The 17,592-nt window shown below is 43.2% G+C and overlaps 1 protein-coding gene across 1 annotated transcript in view; it reads right to left on the bottom strand.

The window, feature by feature from the left end:
* The window catches only part of ARL8B (ARF like GTPase 8B), a 30,341-nt gene extending 15,555 nt beyond the window's left edge, over window positions 1–14,786 (bottom strand). The window contains 3 exon segments of the mRNA XM_028719338.2: window positions 14,445–14,577; window positions 14,579–14,645; window positions 14,648–14,786. Of these exon segments, the coding sequence (XP_028575171.2) occupies window positions 14,445–14,577; window positions 14,579–14,645; window positions 14,648–14,771 (324 nt within the window). The 5' untranslated portion in view covers window positions 14,772–14,786.
* Between the last annotated feature and the right edge of the window lie 2,806 nt (window positions 14,787–17,592).

Raw genomic sequence — 17,592 nt, forward strand, 5'->3', positions numbered from 1 at the left:
GTGTGTGTGTGTGTGTGTGTGTGTGTGTGTGTGTGTGTGTAAGTAAATACATATGTATGGCATTTATACACTGCTTAAACCTAAGCATTTCTAAGTACTATGCATAAAAACAAACCATAGAGAATAACACAATAAAAATTCATTCTAAAACTGGACAAAAACCAAACACATGATCTAAACTTGGGAGGTAAAAAATCTTTTCAGAGCTCTAGAAACATACACCCATAGCTTCCCACTACATTTGGAACATTCCAGTTTTCCACACCGACTATTGCTAGTATCAGAACAAAGATTAATGCTGTTGCAATATTAAATTATGCAATAACAAGCATGTAATGAAGTATCCAAAAGAGGAAATGTTGCTTTCCACTACTCTAAGAGTGAGTGACTTCCACTACTCTCAGAGCACCATATATAGCAGACTGCAACACCACCACACCCTAATCCCAAACAGTCCAGCAGTAATAGACTCCTGGAAGATGCAAGTGGCCAAATAATCAGAGTTCGAAATTAGCAGGGCACCAGGCATATTTTGCCCCTAAAGATTCTCCATTTGTGAGTACCTCAAAAAGTCCAGGTGCCATTTTTTGCACCTAGCTAACACTCACAAGATTACTGAAATGTATGTGCTTTGAAGCCTCGAAGTATACGTTAAAGATAGACAATATGTTATGGAGTTTAACCATAAAGAGTACAGTGTTTTGAAAACTGAAGTATGGTACCAATATTTTTATTGTAAACACCAAATTAAACATGTATTAACAATTTCTGATAAAACGTGATATTAATAATATGTCTCTTATATGAATTGCATATTAGTTCATGCTTATAAAAATAATAAAAGTGTTGCTGCTCCCTACCCCCCCACCCCATGGTGACTAGACATTCTGTTTTGGCACCCACAACCCAGGTCCCAGAAGCCATTTGGCTCCTAGCTTTTCTATCCCAGTTTCCAACACTGCAAATAATACTTCCCTCCAGCTCTGTAGTCCCAAGGCTACTAGCAGTTGGCGCCAAGTGTTCACTCTGGGAGTGAAAAAGCAAGTTGTAGTGCAAAAAAGTTGTGAAGTATAAACAGCGACACCTGTTTTTTTAAAGATTGTAATTTCTTACATAAAGGTCTCTGCAACACCGTCCCAAGTAGGACTTGAGGGTAAGGATCAAGAAGCCATTTTACTCAACTGGATTCACCGGCACAATGCAGGAGTGTTCAATGATGTGCACACACTGGTGTCAACATGGCTTTGCAATGTCCTCCCCTCCCCCATTTTATTCTCACAACCACCCTGTGAAGTAAGATAAGGCAGTGGCTGGCCCAAGTTTAGCCACCAAGCCTCATGGCAGAATGGGCATTTAATGCTGGGCGTCTCCAGGTCTAGTAGGACACTGATCATCACTACAACACCTCGAATTCTGACACAGTGATCTGTTTGGAGACCTATAGAGATGTTGTGGTCCTATTTCATGTCCCTGTCTTTTCAGATGTGGGAGCGATATGCAAGCATGCACTTGGTTCTTTAGAACCTGGATGCCTTCAGTTATAAAAAGGCAAGCAGGATTATTGCATTCACAGTCATAACATTATTTCAATTTTAATGTGGCCCTTTCTGCTCACTGATAGCCTGTCAGAGTGACCATGCCCCTCTGACAGGAGATTTTAAACTAAAGCAAGCACAAAAAGCATGGCTGCTGATTAACACATGTTGCTTACAGAGCAACGAGTGAGGTTGAGGAGCCAGGTCAGCTGACCGACGGAGGCATAAACACACCAGTGTTTGATTTCAGCATTCATGAAAAGCTACACCACATAAACATCTTGCACTAGAGTCATCAATCCTCATCAGAAGTGGCCAATTAGACAAGGATCTCCTACAATAAGCTGCAGAACCTTTCACTATGGTCTTGTCACTCTTGGAAGCCTGAACTTTCCCTTGTTTTTTTCACAGCAGCATAGAATTGTACAACTGGAAGGGACCCCAGGGGTCATCTAGTCGCAACACTTGCAAAGATGGAATCTCAACAAAACATCCATCAAACCCCTGCTTAAAAATCTCCAAGGAAGGAGAGTCTATCACCTCTTGTGGGAGTCTGTTCAACTGTCAAACAGCTCTTACCATCAGAAAGTTCTTCCTGTTTAGTCAAAAAATCATTACTTGTAACTTGAATCCATTGGCTTGGATCCTACCCTCCTCTGCAGCAGGAGAAAACAAGCTTGCTCCATCTTCTATGAGATATTGGAAGATGGCTAGCCTATCTCCTCTCAGACCCGTATAATTCAGGCTAAACTCCCTCATAAGGCTTGTTTTCCAGACCCTGCCATGTGAGAATCCTTTGCAGATGACTGTAGTGCCTGGTGACAGGCAGTCAGGTCATGTACGCATAGCAGTGACCAGAGGAGTGACCGCTGGAAGGAGTGCAGAAAAAAGAAACCTCATGGTGCATCTGCAGCAGCACAGCTGGACACCATCTACTCTAGCTGTCCCTCCTGCATCAGTCTCTACAGCCACAGCGGGCGCTGCAACCTTCCAGCAGCTTGCCCTCACCCCCAAAGGTACATTCCTCCATTGTCTCCCAAGATAGACGGACGCCAACTAGTGTTACATCCGAGCCCTAAACCTCAACCACAATTAGTGGAAACAATCCAGCTCCATAGACTATCCCTTGACGCTGGCTTGTTTCCGCTAACTATAGTTAGCATAACTATAGCTTGTCCAGGTTTGGATGGCGCAGCAAGCTGTGGTTAGTTTGAAAATGTAAGCAAAAGCTTTCATATCCCTTCTCGTGGTTGTGCCAGAGAAGAGGTTGGAAGGAGAAATGTGAAGGCCACAGAAGGCAGAATCAGAATTCAAAATGACTATAACAGATTGGAGAACTCGGCCCAAACTAACAAAATGAAGTTCAACAGGGACAAATGTAAGGAAAAACCAGATGCACAAATATAGGATGGGGGACACCTGGCTTACTAGCAGTACATGTGAAAAGGATCTAGGGGTCTTGGTGGACCACAAGCTTAACATGAGTCAACAGTGTGATGCAGCAGCAAAAAGAAGCTAACACTATTCTAGAAGTATAGTGTCCAGATCAAGGGAAGTAACAGTATTACTCTATTCTGCCTTGATCAGACCACTTGGAGCACTGTGTCCAATTCTGGGCACCATAATTTAAGAAGAATGTTGACAAGCTGAAACATATGCAGAGTAGGGCAACCAAGATCATCAAGGGTCTGGAAACTAAGCCTTATGAGGAACGCTTGAAGGAGCTGGTTATGTTTAGGCTGGAAAAGAGAGGAGATATGATGGCCATCTTTAAATATCTTAAGGGCTGTCACATGGAAGAGTAAGCATGCTTGTTTTCTCCTGCTCTGGAGGGTAGGACTCAAACCAATAGCTTCACGTTACAAGAAAGGAGATTCTGACTAAACATTCGGAAAAACTTTCTGACAGTAAGAGCTGTTCAGCAGTGGAACAGACTCCCACAAAAAGTGGTGGACTCTACTTCCTTGGAAGTTTTTAAGAAGAGGTTGGATGGCCATCTGTCATGGATGCTTTAGCTGAGATTCCTGCATTGAAGGATTGGACTACATGACCTTTGGGTACATTCCAACTCTTAAGATTTTATGATTCTATGAGGCTTCTGAGGCTTATCCCCGTAACACAAAGTCATGGTTTAGGGTTACATCATAACAAAACCAGTATCTTCTTAGATACGCTAGTCAATCTGTATACATCTCACCATGAAGTCGTAGTGACCCAAGTATTAATTGTTTGGATAAGCAGCAGATACAAAAACTGAATATCACAAGCTTCAGGTTGGGGGGAAAGACCCTCACCAGGGTTGCATGTGGCAAGCTACTTGGGGAAGCCAAGAGAAGCGGCAACTTCCCCCTCTTTGAAGCAAAGATGTCACTACAGTGGTACCTCGGGTTAAGTACTTAATTCATTCCGGAGGTCCATTCTTAACCTGAAACTTTTCTTAACCTGAAGCACCACTTTAGCTAATGGGGCCTCCCGCTGCTGCTGCGCTGCCGGAGCACGATTTCTGTTCTCATCCTGAAGCAAAGTTCTTAACCTGAAGCACTATTTCTGGATTAGCAGAGTCTGTAACCTGAAGCGTATGTAACCTGAGGTACCACTGTATAATCAACAAGGGTGCCTACAGGCAGACAGGACGGTTTTTATTTTATTGCCCAAGAGATTTCTGGAGGCATTTGTGTGTTACACAGACAGCTGAAGCCTCCAGCAGCAAGTCTACAGTGTCATTGCTACTTGTGACACAGCAGGAGGAGGTATCTTCTACAAGAGCCACGTCATTACTTCCCTCATCACTTCTATTTCCATCCACAACTGCAGCATGTTCCGTCGTGCATAAGATATCCAGGGGCATTTAGAGCAGAGAAAGACCTCTCCTCGCCAAAGGCTTGTCACAGCATTTTCGATGCCAGGTTTCTCAATGCTAATCCTACAAACATTGAGTTGGGTAATTCCCCAAATGCCAAAAACTAACACAGGGTTCCGCAGTAGCCAGTCAACAACTACCAAGGATATTCAGAAAAGGTTAAGAGAGCAGATACAGCTCTGCTTTCTCTTATCGATTTTAAAATCAGTATGCTGATATTCATAGACTGGTATTAGTTTGTATTTTTAAAAATGCACCCCAAGTTCCCTAAATCCCAAGTTTTTGCTTAGCAATTGAAGATTACTTCAGCAGTCTTAAATATCTGGAGTTCAGATAAAGGAGGTTGCAATCACAAAGAAGCCAGACTTCACCCTGATTAGATCACCATTCATGAGTCATGCTATTATTACATCTGTCCAGAAAACAAGTAATGATCCAGTTTGGCCGATGACTGGATAAGAGCCTACACCAAGCAATGACCAGCCTTTCTCCTAGAATTGAAAGATCTGGGAATCCAGCTCTCAAAACATTTAGTCCCAGTATGGAAGCATTTAGGCTAGCTTAGCTCCCTTGAAAGTTGCTCAGGCAGAGGTCGGAGTGAAACAATATAAACTGAAAGCATTTGCAGATGACTTGGTTTTAACATTACAGGAGCCAGTATCTAGTACAAAAAGAGTTCTAGAACTGATTCATGAATTTGGTCGGGTGGCGGGATTCAAGCTGAACAAGCAAAAGACCAAGGTTCTGGCTAAAAACTTGACACCTACAGAAACAGAGGGGTTCCAGAAAGAAACAGAACTAAGTGTTGTTAAAAAAGTGAAATACCTAGGGGTTCATTTGACTGTTAAAAATTTGAATCTATTTAAAGACAATTATGAAAAATGTTGGTCGGAAATTAAGAAGGATTTGGAAATTTGGTCAAGATTGAAACTTTCCTTGCTGGGCAGAATTGCAGCTATAAAGATGAATGTATTGCCGAAAATGTTATTTTTGTTTCAGGCCCTACAGATCGTGGACAGAGTGGAATGTTTTGGAAAGTGGCAGAAGGATATATCTAAGTTTGTCTGGCAGGGCAAAAAGCCCCGAATAAAGTTTAAAATACTAACTGACTCGAAAGAAAGAGGGGGGTTTGCCCTGCCGGACCTGAGGTTGTACTATGAATCTGCAGCCTTCTGCTGGTTGAAGGATTGGTTTTTGTTGGAGAACACTGATGTCCTGGATCTGGAAGGGTTTGATAATGCTTTTGGTTGGCATGCATATTTGTGGTACGACAAGGTTAAAGTTCATAAACTATTTAAAAACCATATTGTCAGAAGAGCAATCTTTGCGGTCTGGTTGAAATATAAAGACTTATTGGAGGGTAAGACCCCGAGGTGGCTATCACCGGTAGAGGCCAAGGCTAGGAAAAGACTCAATATGGAGGCCTATTGGCCAAAATATTGGGAAATAATTGAAAAAACTGGAGACAATTGGAGGCTGCAGAGCCAAGACAAGTTAAAAAATAAGGTGCGGGATTGGTTACATTATGCTCAAATCCAAGAGGTGTTTAAAATGGATAAAAAAGTGGGTTTCCAAGTGGAAAAATCGAAACTAGAGACAGAATTGTTAGAACCAAAAACTAAGACACTATCGAAAATGTATAACTTGCTGCTTAAGTGGAATACACAGGATGAGACAGTTAAATCTGCCATGATAAAATGGGCACAGGACATTGGACATAACATTATGTTTGAAGACTGGGAAAGATTATGGAACACCGGTATGAAGTTTACGGCATGTAATGCCTTGAAAGAAAACATTATGAAAATGATATACCGGTGGTACATGACCCCAGTCAAGTTAGCCAAGATATACCACCTGTCTGATAATAAATGTTGGAAATGTAAGGAGGCAGAAGGGACATTCTTTCACCTTTGGTGGACCTGCCCAAAAGTGAAGGCCTACTGGGAAATGATTTACAACGAGCTAAAAAAGGTATTTAGGTATACCTTCCCTAAGAAACCAGAGGCCTTCCTATTGGGCATGGTGGACCAGAAGGTGTTAAAGAAGGACAGAACGTTGTTTATGTATGCTACCACAGCAGCAAGAATTCTTCTTGCAAAGCACTGGAAGGCTCAAGATCTACCCACGCTGGAGGAGTGGCAGACGCAGTTGATGGACTACATGGAACTGGCCGAAATGACTGGCAGAATCCGAGATCTGGGTGAGGAATCAATGGAAGAGGACTGGGAAAAAATTAAGGACTATTTGCAAAAACATTATAAGTTGTATGAATGTTAAGAAATATGCACGATTAGGAAATTTTTGCTTTAGCAACTTGTTTAGGTAAACTGAAAATTAAGACAAGAAAAAAGAGGTGGTAATATGAATCAACTTTATTATGTTAATTTTAAATGAACAAAGTTGGGATACGAGATTGTGAATTTGGGAACATAATAACTGAAAGATACAGTAAGTTAAGAAACAAGGTAACAAATTGCTGAAACTTTTATTGCAAAGAACGCAGAGTCTGGAGGATGTGGGGAAGTCCATTTGGAATACTGAAAAAATTATTGAAAGTTGGATTGAAATAACCTTTTTTTCTATTATCTTTCTTTGTATTTGTTTCTTGTACTTTCTTATTTTTATCTTGTGTATATGAACCTAAGAAAAGAAACTCAATAAAAATATTTAAAAAAAAAAGAAAGTTGCTCAGGCAGGCACTTGGAATGATAATGCCCAGCTGAAAGTACTTAAAAAAAAAAGTTGTAATATATTCCCAGCCCACACACACTATCTTACTTTTACAGTGAAATCCAAAGCATGCACACTCAGACACAAGCCCCGTTGAATTCAATGAAACTTACCCACATGTAAGCTTGTAAAAGACTGCAGCCTTTAGTCATTTAAATTAAAGAGAATCAGCTTCTTTCCCTACTCAAGCTTCACATGCCACACAAACATCCCTGACCTTATTATTAATGGAATAGTAATAATGCAGGTGGTTAATATGCTGTTCAAGTTCAGGTAACATTAGTCAAGTCTTTTCTATTAGCCATTTTTATATTTAACTGAGATCCTTACTACCAGACTACCCATATATAACTGAGTTGTCAGGCTGGCAAGTTATTAGCCTTCAATATTTTATACTTACCTTGGAAGGATAGGGAACTTTAGTCTTGGCCTTACTCTTCCTTAAACTTGGCCCTCCAGATGTTTTTTGAGACTACAATTCCCATCATCCCTGACCACTGGTCCTGCTAGCTAGGGATCATGGGAGTTGTAGGCAATAGATCCCCAATACCAAGGTGAAGCACAGTGGATTGTACCCACCCAAGTTTTATTCAGGGTAGAGTCACTGAAATGAGCAGACCTAAGTTAGTCATTCTTTTAATGGGTCTACGGTATGACTTATGTTCAACCCTGTATTTTTTAGGTGCTTATCAGTTGCAATCATCACAGAATAAATGGGAGTGCCTGATCACCTTATCTGTCTCCTGATAAATCTCTATGTGGGACAAGAAGCTACAGTTAGAACTGGATATGGAACAACTGATTGGTTCAAAATTGGGAAAGGAGTACGACAAGGCTGTATTTTGTCTCCTTACTTATTTAATTTATATGCAGAATACATCATGCGAAAGGCTGGGCTGGATGAATCCCAAGCTGGAATTAAGATTGCCGGAAGAAATATCAACAACCTCAGATATGCAGATGACACAACCTTGATGGCAGAAAGTGAGGAGGAATTAAAGAACCTTTTAATGAGGGTGAAAGAGGAGAGCACAAAATATGGTCTGAAGCTCAACATCAAAAAAACGAAGATCATGGCCACTGGGCCCATCACCTCCTGGCAAATAGAAGGGGAAGAAATGGAGGCAGTGAGAGATTTTACTTTCTTGGGCTCCATGATCACTGCAGATGGTGACAGCAGCCATGAAATTAAAAGAAGCCTGCTTCTTGGTGAGGCAAGGAAGGAAGGGCTACCCCTATATTATCCATATAACCAGTTATCAATAATCAATATATATTCATATATGCTTACACAAATCAAGGATTACAGTACTTTATAAATCCACTTGAATCAAAAGGGAAGCTGTGCTGCAAACTGCTTGAAACAGCAAGTTAGGAACCGACCTTTCCCCTAGAAACATCTGTGTACCCCGGACAAAGACATGAATCAGAGATTCTGGTACAAAATTCCCCTCAGATACAGGCTAAATAAATCCACAGAACAGGAAGAGCAAAACCACAAAATGTCCAAGCTCCCTGTCCTGTCATAACTAGGGGAAAGGTTAGACTGAGCGTCACTGGGAGCATTGGAAAGCGGAACTGGAACCCAGCGCTTGACCAGTGCTATACCAGTAGCTAGGAGCGTGACAACTGCTTGCTGATTGGCTGATATTTTTGCTGACCAAGTATGAGTCCTTCATGATTGTCTGATGATCTATGATTTGCTGTGATTTGCTCAGGTATAAAGACCCCTGTGTTTCTGTCAATCGGGGTCCCAGTTCTTTGGAAAAGATTCCAACTGGGTCCTTATTGCCCGGCAATAAACTTCACCTTCTTATTCTCCATTGCTGCGTCTGCTTGATCCTTATCCTTGCAACATTGGGAGAAGGGCAACGACAGGCCTAGACAGCATCTTGAGAAGTAGAGACGTCACCTTGCCAACAAAGGTCCGTATAGTTACAAGCCATGGTTTTCCCAGTAGTGATGTATGGAAGTGAGAGCTGGACCATAAAGAAGGCTGATCGCCAAAGAATTGATTCTTTTGAATTATGGTGCTGGAGGAGACTCTTGAGAGTCCCATGGACTGCAAGAAGATCAAACGCATCCATTCTTAAGGAAATCAGCCCTGAGTGCTCACTGGAAGGACAGATCGTGAAGCTGAGGCTCCAGTACTTTGGCCACCTCATGAGAAGAGAAGACTCCCTGGAGAAGACACTGATGCTGGGAAAGATGGAGGGCACAAGGAGAAGGGGGCGACAGAGGACGAGATGGTTGGATAGTGTTTTCGAGGTTACCAGCATGAGTTTGACCAAACTGTGGGAGGTAGTGGAGGACAGAGGTGCCTGGCGTGCTCTGGTTCATGGGGTCACGAAGAGTCGGACACGACTAAACGACTAAACAACAACAATCGTCACTAGCCTACAGTCCAAGTGACAGAAACACAAACTATTGAAGTAATACTGAAGCCGACAAAGCTCTTTTATTTCACGCAAGAACAAGTTTACAAGAATACATATTTAATAGATTTCACCCAGTTAAGTCTAGAGATGTATTAGAGCCCAACCAAGCAGTAAGGTACACAATTTCAATTCAAAGAACCAATCCTTCCCACACCCCTTCCACTGAATGGTACTTTTCTTTAACAGGCTGAACTATTAAATTAAATTAAATTATTTACTTTTTAAATGCAAAAGGACATTACTTCTACATAAGAAATTGACACTCCTTTAAACTGGGCTGGAAAGATATCCAGTTCTTTTATCATCTAGGCACCAACAGTGGTTTCTATGATTTGGCAAGAGGGTATGATTCCCAGTATTCAACACATACCTGGCTTCTTTTATCCCTGTTTAAGTTGTAATATGGCAACACTCTTTTGATGGGTGGAAAAGAAGCAACTCTCTAGTTTTAAATATTTTATCAACTTTAGTTCAGTTTATAGGAAGAGGAACAGTAAAATTTTCCATAGGATCTGCTATACATTCAACCAGGTTCCCTTTCTGCGATTTGCATTGCCAGTAAGAACAAAAAAGTTCTGCTTAAAGATATATAATCCAATAACAGCATGTTTTTAACAAATTCCACTACATCTGCCAAGTTAAAGCTAGCTTCCAATTTACCTTAGAGGTTTGGATAAAATATTTGTTTATGTTGTAGATCTAAATACTACCTTTAAAGGAAGTCATTGTATCTGAAGGGTGGCCAACCTGCAGTCCTCCAGATGTTGCAGCTGTCATGCAGCAACATCTGGAGGGCCACTGGTTCCCCAGCCCTAGCACTGAGCAAGCAGCTACCAAGCAAGCACTCTACCAGCATAGCCCTTTTGCTTCACCATTCTAATTCTAGAATTCGTTCAAAGTCAACAACATAGCAGATGTGCCCTGTAGTCCTGAAAACAAGCAATGCAAGGCAGTCAAGGACTGATATTAATGAAATGATGCATCAACCTCTTGGCCATATTTTGTGCATTTAGTGTTTGTTTTTGAATTAAGAGGTCTTCAGGGCAAGCACGCCCTTTGGTAGCACTCAAGCACAAGAACACACATATTGTCTTTTGGGTGATGGTTCAGCACTTGCTTAAACTATCCCTATTCACAAAGCTTTGCTTTGTTTTTATTTATTTGCTAATTGCCCCCCAAGACAACAGTATGGGTTGATTTCAACCTTATGTGGTCTGCTTCCCTCCAGCACCGCTTAAGAATCCCCATGATCCATCAAGAAGTATAAAAATGTACAAAGAAAGCATGCATACATAGGAACTTGCATCAAGGCTATGATCTGTGCTAAGTGTTCCAAGTATGAACATAAGTCTTAGTAGGTAGGCAAAAATTCACTAGTCCAGTATTATTTGCAATAATCTCAGTAGCTGATCTACCATAAATCAGGTACAGGTCTGTCAGTAGACCAAGACTTAAATACACCCAGTTCCTAGGCACTGCTGCACACACATATCCCCAGTGGTTAAGGAGAACATGGGTATGGCCATCTTCTGATTATATTGTTTATCTCAGCTAAGGAGAGAGATATCCCAATGCAGGTGCTGAACCTGGAAGCTTTAGAATACAGTGGTACCTTGGTTTAAGAACACCCCTGTTTATGAACTATTCGGTTTACAAACTCCGCAAAACCGGAAGTAGTGCCCGGTTTGCGAACTTTACCTTGGTCTAAGAATGGAATCCGAATGGTGGAAGGGCACTGGTGGCAGGAGGCCTCATAGGGAAAGCGCGCCTCAGTTTAAGAACAGTTTCGGTTTAAGAAAGGACTTCCGGAACGAATTAAATTCATAAACTGAGGTACGACTGTATTTAGAAGTCATCTCAAATGAGCCCATCACTATTATGGAGCATATGTCTACCACACAATGATGTTCTTTGAACTTAATGAACACAAAGCTTAAGTGCAAAATGTTGTTGCTGTTGTTTATATACTGCCCTTTATCAAAAGATCTCAGGCTGGTTCACAAGAAGATATTTTAAATCATTCTAGTTGCTTAGAAGTATTTACAGATGCAATCCTGTCAAGATTCAGACTCAAGACGTTTCCATGAAAAAATTGAAAAAATGCTAGGACTACTTCATCTATAGACCTAACCCCTACTAATTTGGGAATACGCCCTACTAACTTCAACACAACTCGTTTCCAAGCAAACATGGTAAGGATCACACTCTTAATTTTCCAAACTATTCCTTGCTCACTCTTTGTCATAAGCACTCCTGTTAGAAAAGAAAAATGTGAGCAGTTTCAGATCTCATTTACAAGATCCCCTCAGAAGTTTCATTACTGTGTTTGAGGCAAGGTCTAAGCAACAAACAGGACAAAAATATCTACAAGCAAAGTACATTACACTCCAATGGTCTGCCAAGCCAGTACAGACCAGAAAGCATTTCCCAGGCCTGCAAGGAAGCTGTTTTGTTGTCTTTTAGAACCATATTACGAACTAAATTTATCCAACAAACTGCCACCATTGAAACCTAAAGAACTGACAGAAGCAGCTTGCTGCAGCAGTAGGCCTACCAAAGCCAAAAACGATCTTAAGTGCAGTAAGTAGAGGCCAGTTTGCCCCCCAAAGTAAGAGCACTGTTTTAGATTTACTCTAGCAAGACAATGCTGCATGCCCCTGATAAAGCCACAAAACAATCAAGAAAATGTAGCATCTTGTTTGTTGGAAGTGATGCAATCAAGTCATTTAGAAAGACATCATCAAAGCTTTTTATGAGGCAACTTCAGCATAGATAAGCAAGTTAATGGCTAAACCGAGAGGCACATTCTGCAGCTGAGTCCATTGTGGAAGGTTTCTTGCCCCATCCCAAACAGCAACCTGACCCCACCCTCCTATTGTTAATGTGCCAAGGGGGAAAAGCTACTTTGACCTACCAGGAGAATGAGCTGAATGCAATTCACCTACCGGTAACTCTGCTCTCCCCAAAGGGCAAACTCAAGACAGAGCGAGCCCCTTTATTCAGAGCAAAGTATTCCAAATGGATTGGTCCCGATTTTACCATAACTATCAATATCTACAGATGGCATAAAGATATATATACACACACCAAAAACCCTGGAAGCGAAAATGATGCTTTACAACTAGAATACAAGTATGAAACGTCAGTTAAAAAGATCAATATTCATCTATAATATGTGCTAATTAAGATACCTTGAGGCAAGTAAGTGTTCTTGTGTATCAAGTCTGTTCAGGCTATGCAGTCTAAGTGAGCTTTTTTGCTTATAAGAATAGTGTCAATAAATAAAAAAGAAAGACCTTCTACAGATATCCCTTGCCCTGGTTAATGAAACATAACCCTAATCAGTCATTACAGGGCTCCTAGACTCATTCAAACTCACATGGATTATTTTAAGTACATGTAGTCATCCAATAAAAGTAGTAACTTGCATAAACAATTTAAAAAACATCATCAGGTTTAACTGATGGTAAAATGATACTCCAAAATACAAACAAAAGAAAAAGAAAGGAAAGACTGAAATCTCTGAAGAGTCTGGGAAAAGAGGTATGTCAACCTGGCACCGAAATGATGTTAATACTGGCATCAAGCAGGCTTCGCTGGGGAGGGCCCTCCATAGACACAGCCAAAAAGACAGTGCCACCGCGTTCAAAACTTATTTCAGAGGAAGTACCTGGAGAAGGGCCTCAGATGATATATGTTCGAGTATACCACAAACTGCTTAAGTGTTGCCCTTCAGAGGGTTTAAGTCATCTTAGCAAGGTTCTTTTACCCTTAAAGGTGCCCTAGAAATACCTTCAAACAAAATAGATAACATTTATATTTTAAATGTCTTGGAAGAGCTGAGACATACATAGGGTTTCTGGATAGACTCCAGATATTGGCTAGGCCCATCCTTACTTAAACTCATGTGGCACCTTAAGACCACTCTTGAGTGCACTCTGGTTTTGTATTATTAATCTTGAGCAACATGTTCCAACTGTTAACTTCCTCCAGAGAGAGAAAGGCTCAGGAAGTCATCTCCAAACCAAAGCAAAGTCAGGTAAAACCAGGCAGGCCCTTGGTCCTCCCACATCACTTGGCACCTACAAACACTGGGGAGAGAAAAGTGTTCTCCTTTGGGAAAGTCACACCCAGAGAGTGTAGGATTATAGCAGCTTCAGGGAGAAGAGTTGCAGCTTCTTCTTTTGCCCATCCCAAACAAGGCTTGCTATGCAAAGAGCTTCAGACCTGACTAAGACATGACTGGGCTGGGCAAGTGAGGGTACCACCCACCATTCCCTAATCCTGCCCTCCTCCAGAACTCCTTTCATCCACGTTGAGTGTCTGGAGGCAACCAAGTGGGCGAAAGCATCACCTGGCTCAGCCCCACCCCCAACCTCCACGGCTCGCCGAGGTCCGGGAAACAGCAGAATTCTAAGTCCCTAACCTAAACTCTTCTCCTGTCCCCTGGCTGTACCGCTGAACACGTGAGCGAGCTGCATGTCTGAATGCCACCCCACCCAGGAAAGAAAGTGGAAAGAGCCCCTTTGCCCTATCCTAAGGAGTTGGCGTGGCCTTTCCCCTCGCATGCTCCCCCAAAGTGCTGGGACTTTTAACCCCCGCACGGGGCAGAACTCAATGGGCTGCAGGAGACGGAGGGAAAGCAGAGGGCGGGGCCTTTAAAATGACAATTTGGTGTTACTCTTCTCCCACCCACCCCAAAAAAACCCCACAACCCCACTCTACAACGAGGGGGAAAATTACTGTGCATGCATTTGACTGGGGCCAAGGAGGGGAGGAGCGAGAGCAGCCGCCCATCTCCAGCTCAAGCGGGTATCAAAGGAGAGGCGGGAGGGGGCAAAGTAGGGACACCCCGGGGTGCGGAATCACGCATCTCACCGCGATGACGTTGACGAAGGTGGTCTTCCCCGAGTACTGCAGCCCGACCAGCGTCAGCTCCATCTCCTCCTTCCAGAACAGCGACCGGAACCAGTCCAGCAGCCGAGACAACAGCGCCAGCATGATGGGGGTGGGGGGGTGCAGGTGGCGGCGGCAGAGGCAACAACCAGGGCGCTTCTCGTCTCCCTTCCCTCGCCCGCCTCGCCTCCGACGCTCCTTCTCGCGACGGCGACTCGAGGCCGAATCCGGCGGCTGCTGCTGCTGCTCCCGGTTCTCCTGCTTGCTGCTGCTGCTGCTGCCTCCCGCTCCCCGCGCGACGTGGGTCATATGACGGGACTCGCCTCGGCGCGTCAGGGCAAGAGCGGGGCTAGTTCCGGCAGCCGCGCGCCCGGGCGGCTCCACAGCGGCCCCTGCTGGCGGAGCGGTGCGGGAGGACCGGGGAAAGGAGCTTTTTCGGGAAGGAGCGATATACAGTGGTACCTCAGGTTACATACGCTTCAGGTTACAGACTCCGCTAGCCCAGAAATAGTGCTTCAGGTTAAGAACTTTGCTTCAGGATGAGAACAGAAATCGTGCTCCGGCGGTGCGGCGGCAGCAGGAGGCCCCATTAGCTAAAGTGGTGCTTCAGGTTAAGAACAGTTTCAGGTTAAGAATGGACCTCCGGAACGAATTAAGTACTTAACCCGAGGTACCACTGTATAGTATGTGCGGCTTACAGGCAGGAAAGCGAAGGGGAAGGGAGGAGAAGGGATGCAACCCTGGTTTTAAAGGTCCCTGCTACGCCGCTGTCCTCAACCAGGGAGACAGCCCGACTAGTTTTCTCTGACGGCTCGGTCGGGGATTTAAAGCGAAATGATTGCAGGTCATTTTAAAAGCGCCAGGAAACGCGGCTGATAGCCTTGCTGCCCTTTAGTGTGCCGTGGTTTGCTTTTAATCATCTATCCGTTTACTTATACTCCGCCTTTTCCTTACCCCGACGGGACTCAAGGCGGCTTACAGTGGACTGCTGAAAACGTGGGCGGGGGGAGTATTTAAAAAACAATGAAACGTGAATAAAATTAAAATTCTCTCTGTGTGTGTATGCACACACACAATTATTATTTGTTATAAATGATACAAAGTATATGATACGGAGTGTATATAAAATCTATTAAAGGCATACAAATAGTTTCCACTAGAACAGCATGGCACTAGCCCTTTCATTAAAAGCAGTCAGTTCCCAAAAGCCTGTTAGGAAAATGTATTCAACTGCCAGAAGGGGGACAGCTAGGAGGGATCCAGTTTAGCACCTCTTATAAATAAATAAAGGGACGCTCCTGCCAACCTAGCAGTTCAAAAGCACATCAAAGTGCAAGTAGATAAATAGGTACCGCTCCGGTGGGAAGGTAAACGGTGTTTCCGTGCACTGCTCTGGTTCGCCAGAAGTGGCTTAGTCATGCTGGCCACATGACCCGGAAGCTGTACGCCGGCTCCCTCGGCCAATAAAGCGAGATGAGCGCCGCAACCCCAGAGTCGGTCATGACTGGACCTAATGGTCAGGGGTCCCTTTACCTTTACCTATAAATACTAGGGACGCGGGTGGTGCTGTGGTCTAAACCACTGAGCCTCTTAACAGTGAGCTCCCATTGCTCTGTCCCAGCTCCTGTCAACCTAGCAGTTCAAAAGCACAACAGTGCAAGTAGATAAATAGGTATCACTGTGGCGGGAAGGTAAACAGCATTTCTGTGCGCTCTGGTTTTCATTATGGTGTTCCGTTACACCAGAAGCGGTTTAGTCAAGCTGGTCACATGACCCAGAAAGCTGTGTATGGACAAATGCCGGCTCCCTCAGCCTGAAGCAAGATGAGCACCACATCCCATAGTCACCTTTGACTTAACCGTCCAGGGGTCCTCTACCTTTTTTATCTTTTGATAATACTCTTATAAGCTAAATAAAACACCCAAGATTTGAAGAAGTACACAAGTAGGTTTTGATGGGTGGTGCGCAATGCATTCTGACATTTGTGTTGTAATGCACATTTGTTTGATGCAAGAAATTTTCAGTCTGGTCCAGTGAAACTTTTGTTTGGGGCCTTAACTGGCAGCAGTGAAGAAGGGTTGGTGTCAGAAATCTCAGTATGCAAAAAGAAGAGTTTGCATATTATTTCAATTAGTGGATGCAGCTTTAGAATTATCAACTAGATGGTGTGATTGGCTGGGGATGGACTAGAAGGGCCAGGAAAAGAAGAAGACCTGGGGAAGGAACAGAAGACCTGAGAGGCAAGCAGAGTGGCTAGGTGGCTGAAGACTTGTTGGAGATAGCTATAGCACTTGCCTGAGGCTGAAGAGACAAGAGGAGAGCCTGTCTGCAGCATGAAACAGCTTAAAGTGTCAGTCTTTGGTGGCTGGTAAGCGTTATCAGAGAAGATTTCCAGGGCAGTACAGCAGGAGAACTCTAAATTCAACAGATCAGTAAAGAGTTGGGGGTGGGGTGGGAATAGATTCTAGCTGCTGGTGGTGGTGACTTAACAAGGGTGGAGAAAATAAAAGGGTAAAATAAGCTGTTGGTCTTTAGAGAGATAGTAGCAAGTTAACAAAGCATGCACACATTTGAAGTTGCAGTACTATTTTAAACCTAGGAACTTGCCTTAAACTAGCTTCATTAACTACAAACCCTGAGTTTAAAACACACTTCTCTAGAAGATGCCCCAAAAGCTCACCAGGATTGCCTTCTGAGCAGTCAAACAGGATTTCATAATAACATGCTATGACAGATCTCTGTCCTTTGTAAAGTAATTATTATTGAGATTCTTAAAACAAATAAAACATTTCTGTTTTTTACAATTCCAGTTCCAGTGCCAAAGGTTTGCAATTGTTCTGCAGCGTTTTGTTGCACAAACCTCTTCTGTGCAACCCATAAAGTGAATGAAAGCATCCTAGTAGAAGAGCCTTTGTTGTACCATGTGGCAGAGATGAAAGACAATGATAACTGGGGGGCGGTTTTTGACAGGAACAAGAAGAAAAGAAAATGCTTTTCTTACATACAAAGACAATCAGAGTGGTGCCTCATAAACATCAGCCAAGCCAAACCTGTACAGTGGAACTTTGGTGGCTTAGTTGACGAGCAAATCAGGCCCCAAACGCCAAAAACCCGGAAGTAAGTATTCCGG

Source organism: Podarcis muralis, chromosome 2, assembly GCF_964188315.1.
Source record: "Podarcis muralis chromosome 2, rPodMur119.hap1.1, whole genome shotgun sequence".
NCBI classification, from domain to species: domain Eukaryota; kingdom Metazoa; phylum Chordata; class Lepidosauria; order Squamata; family Lacertidae; genus Podarcis; species Podarcis muralis.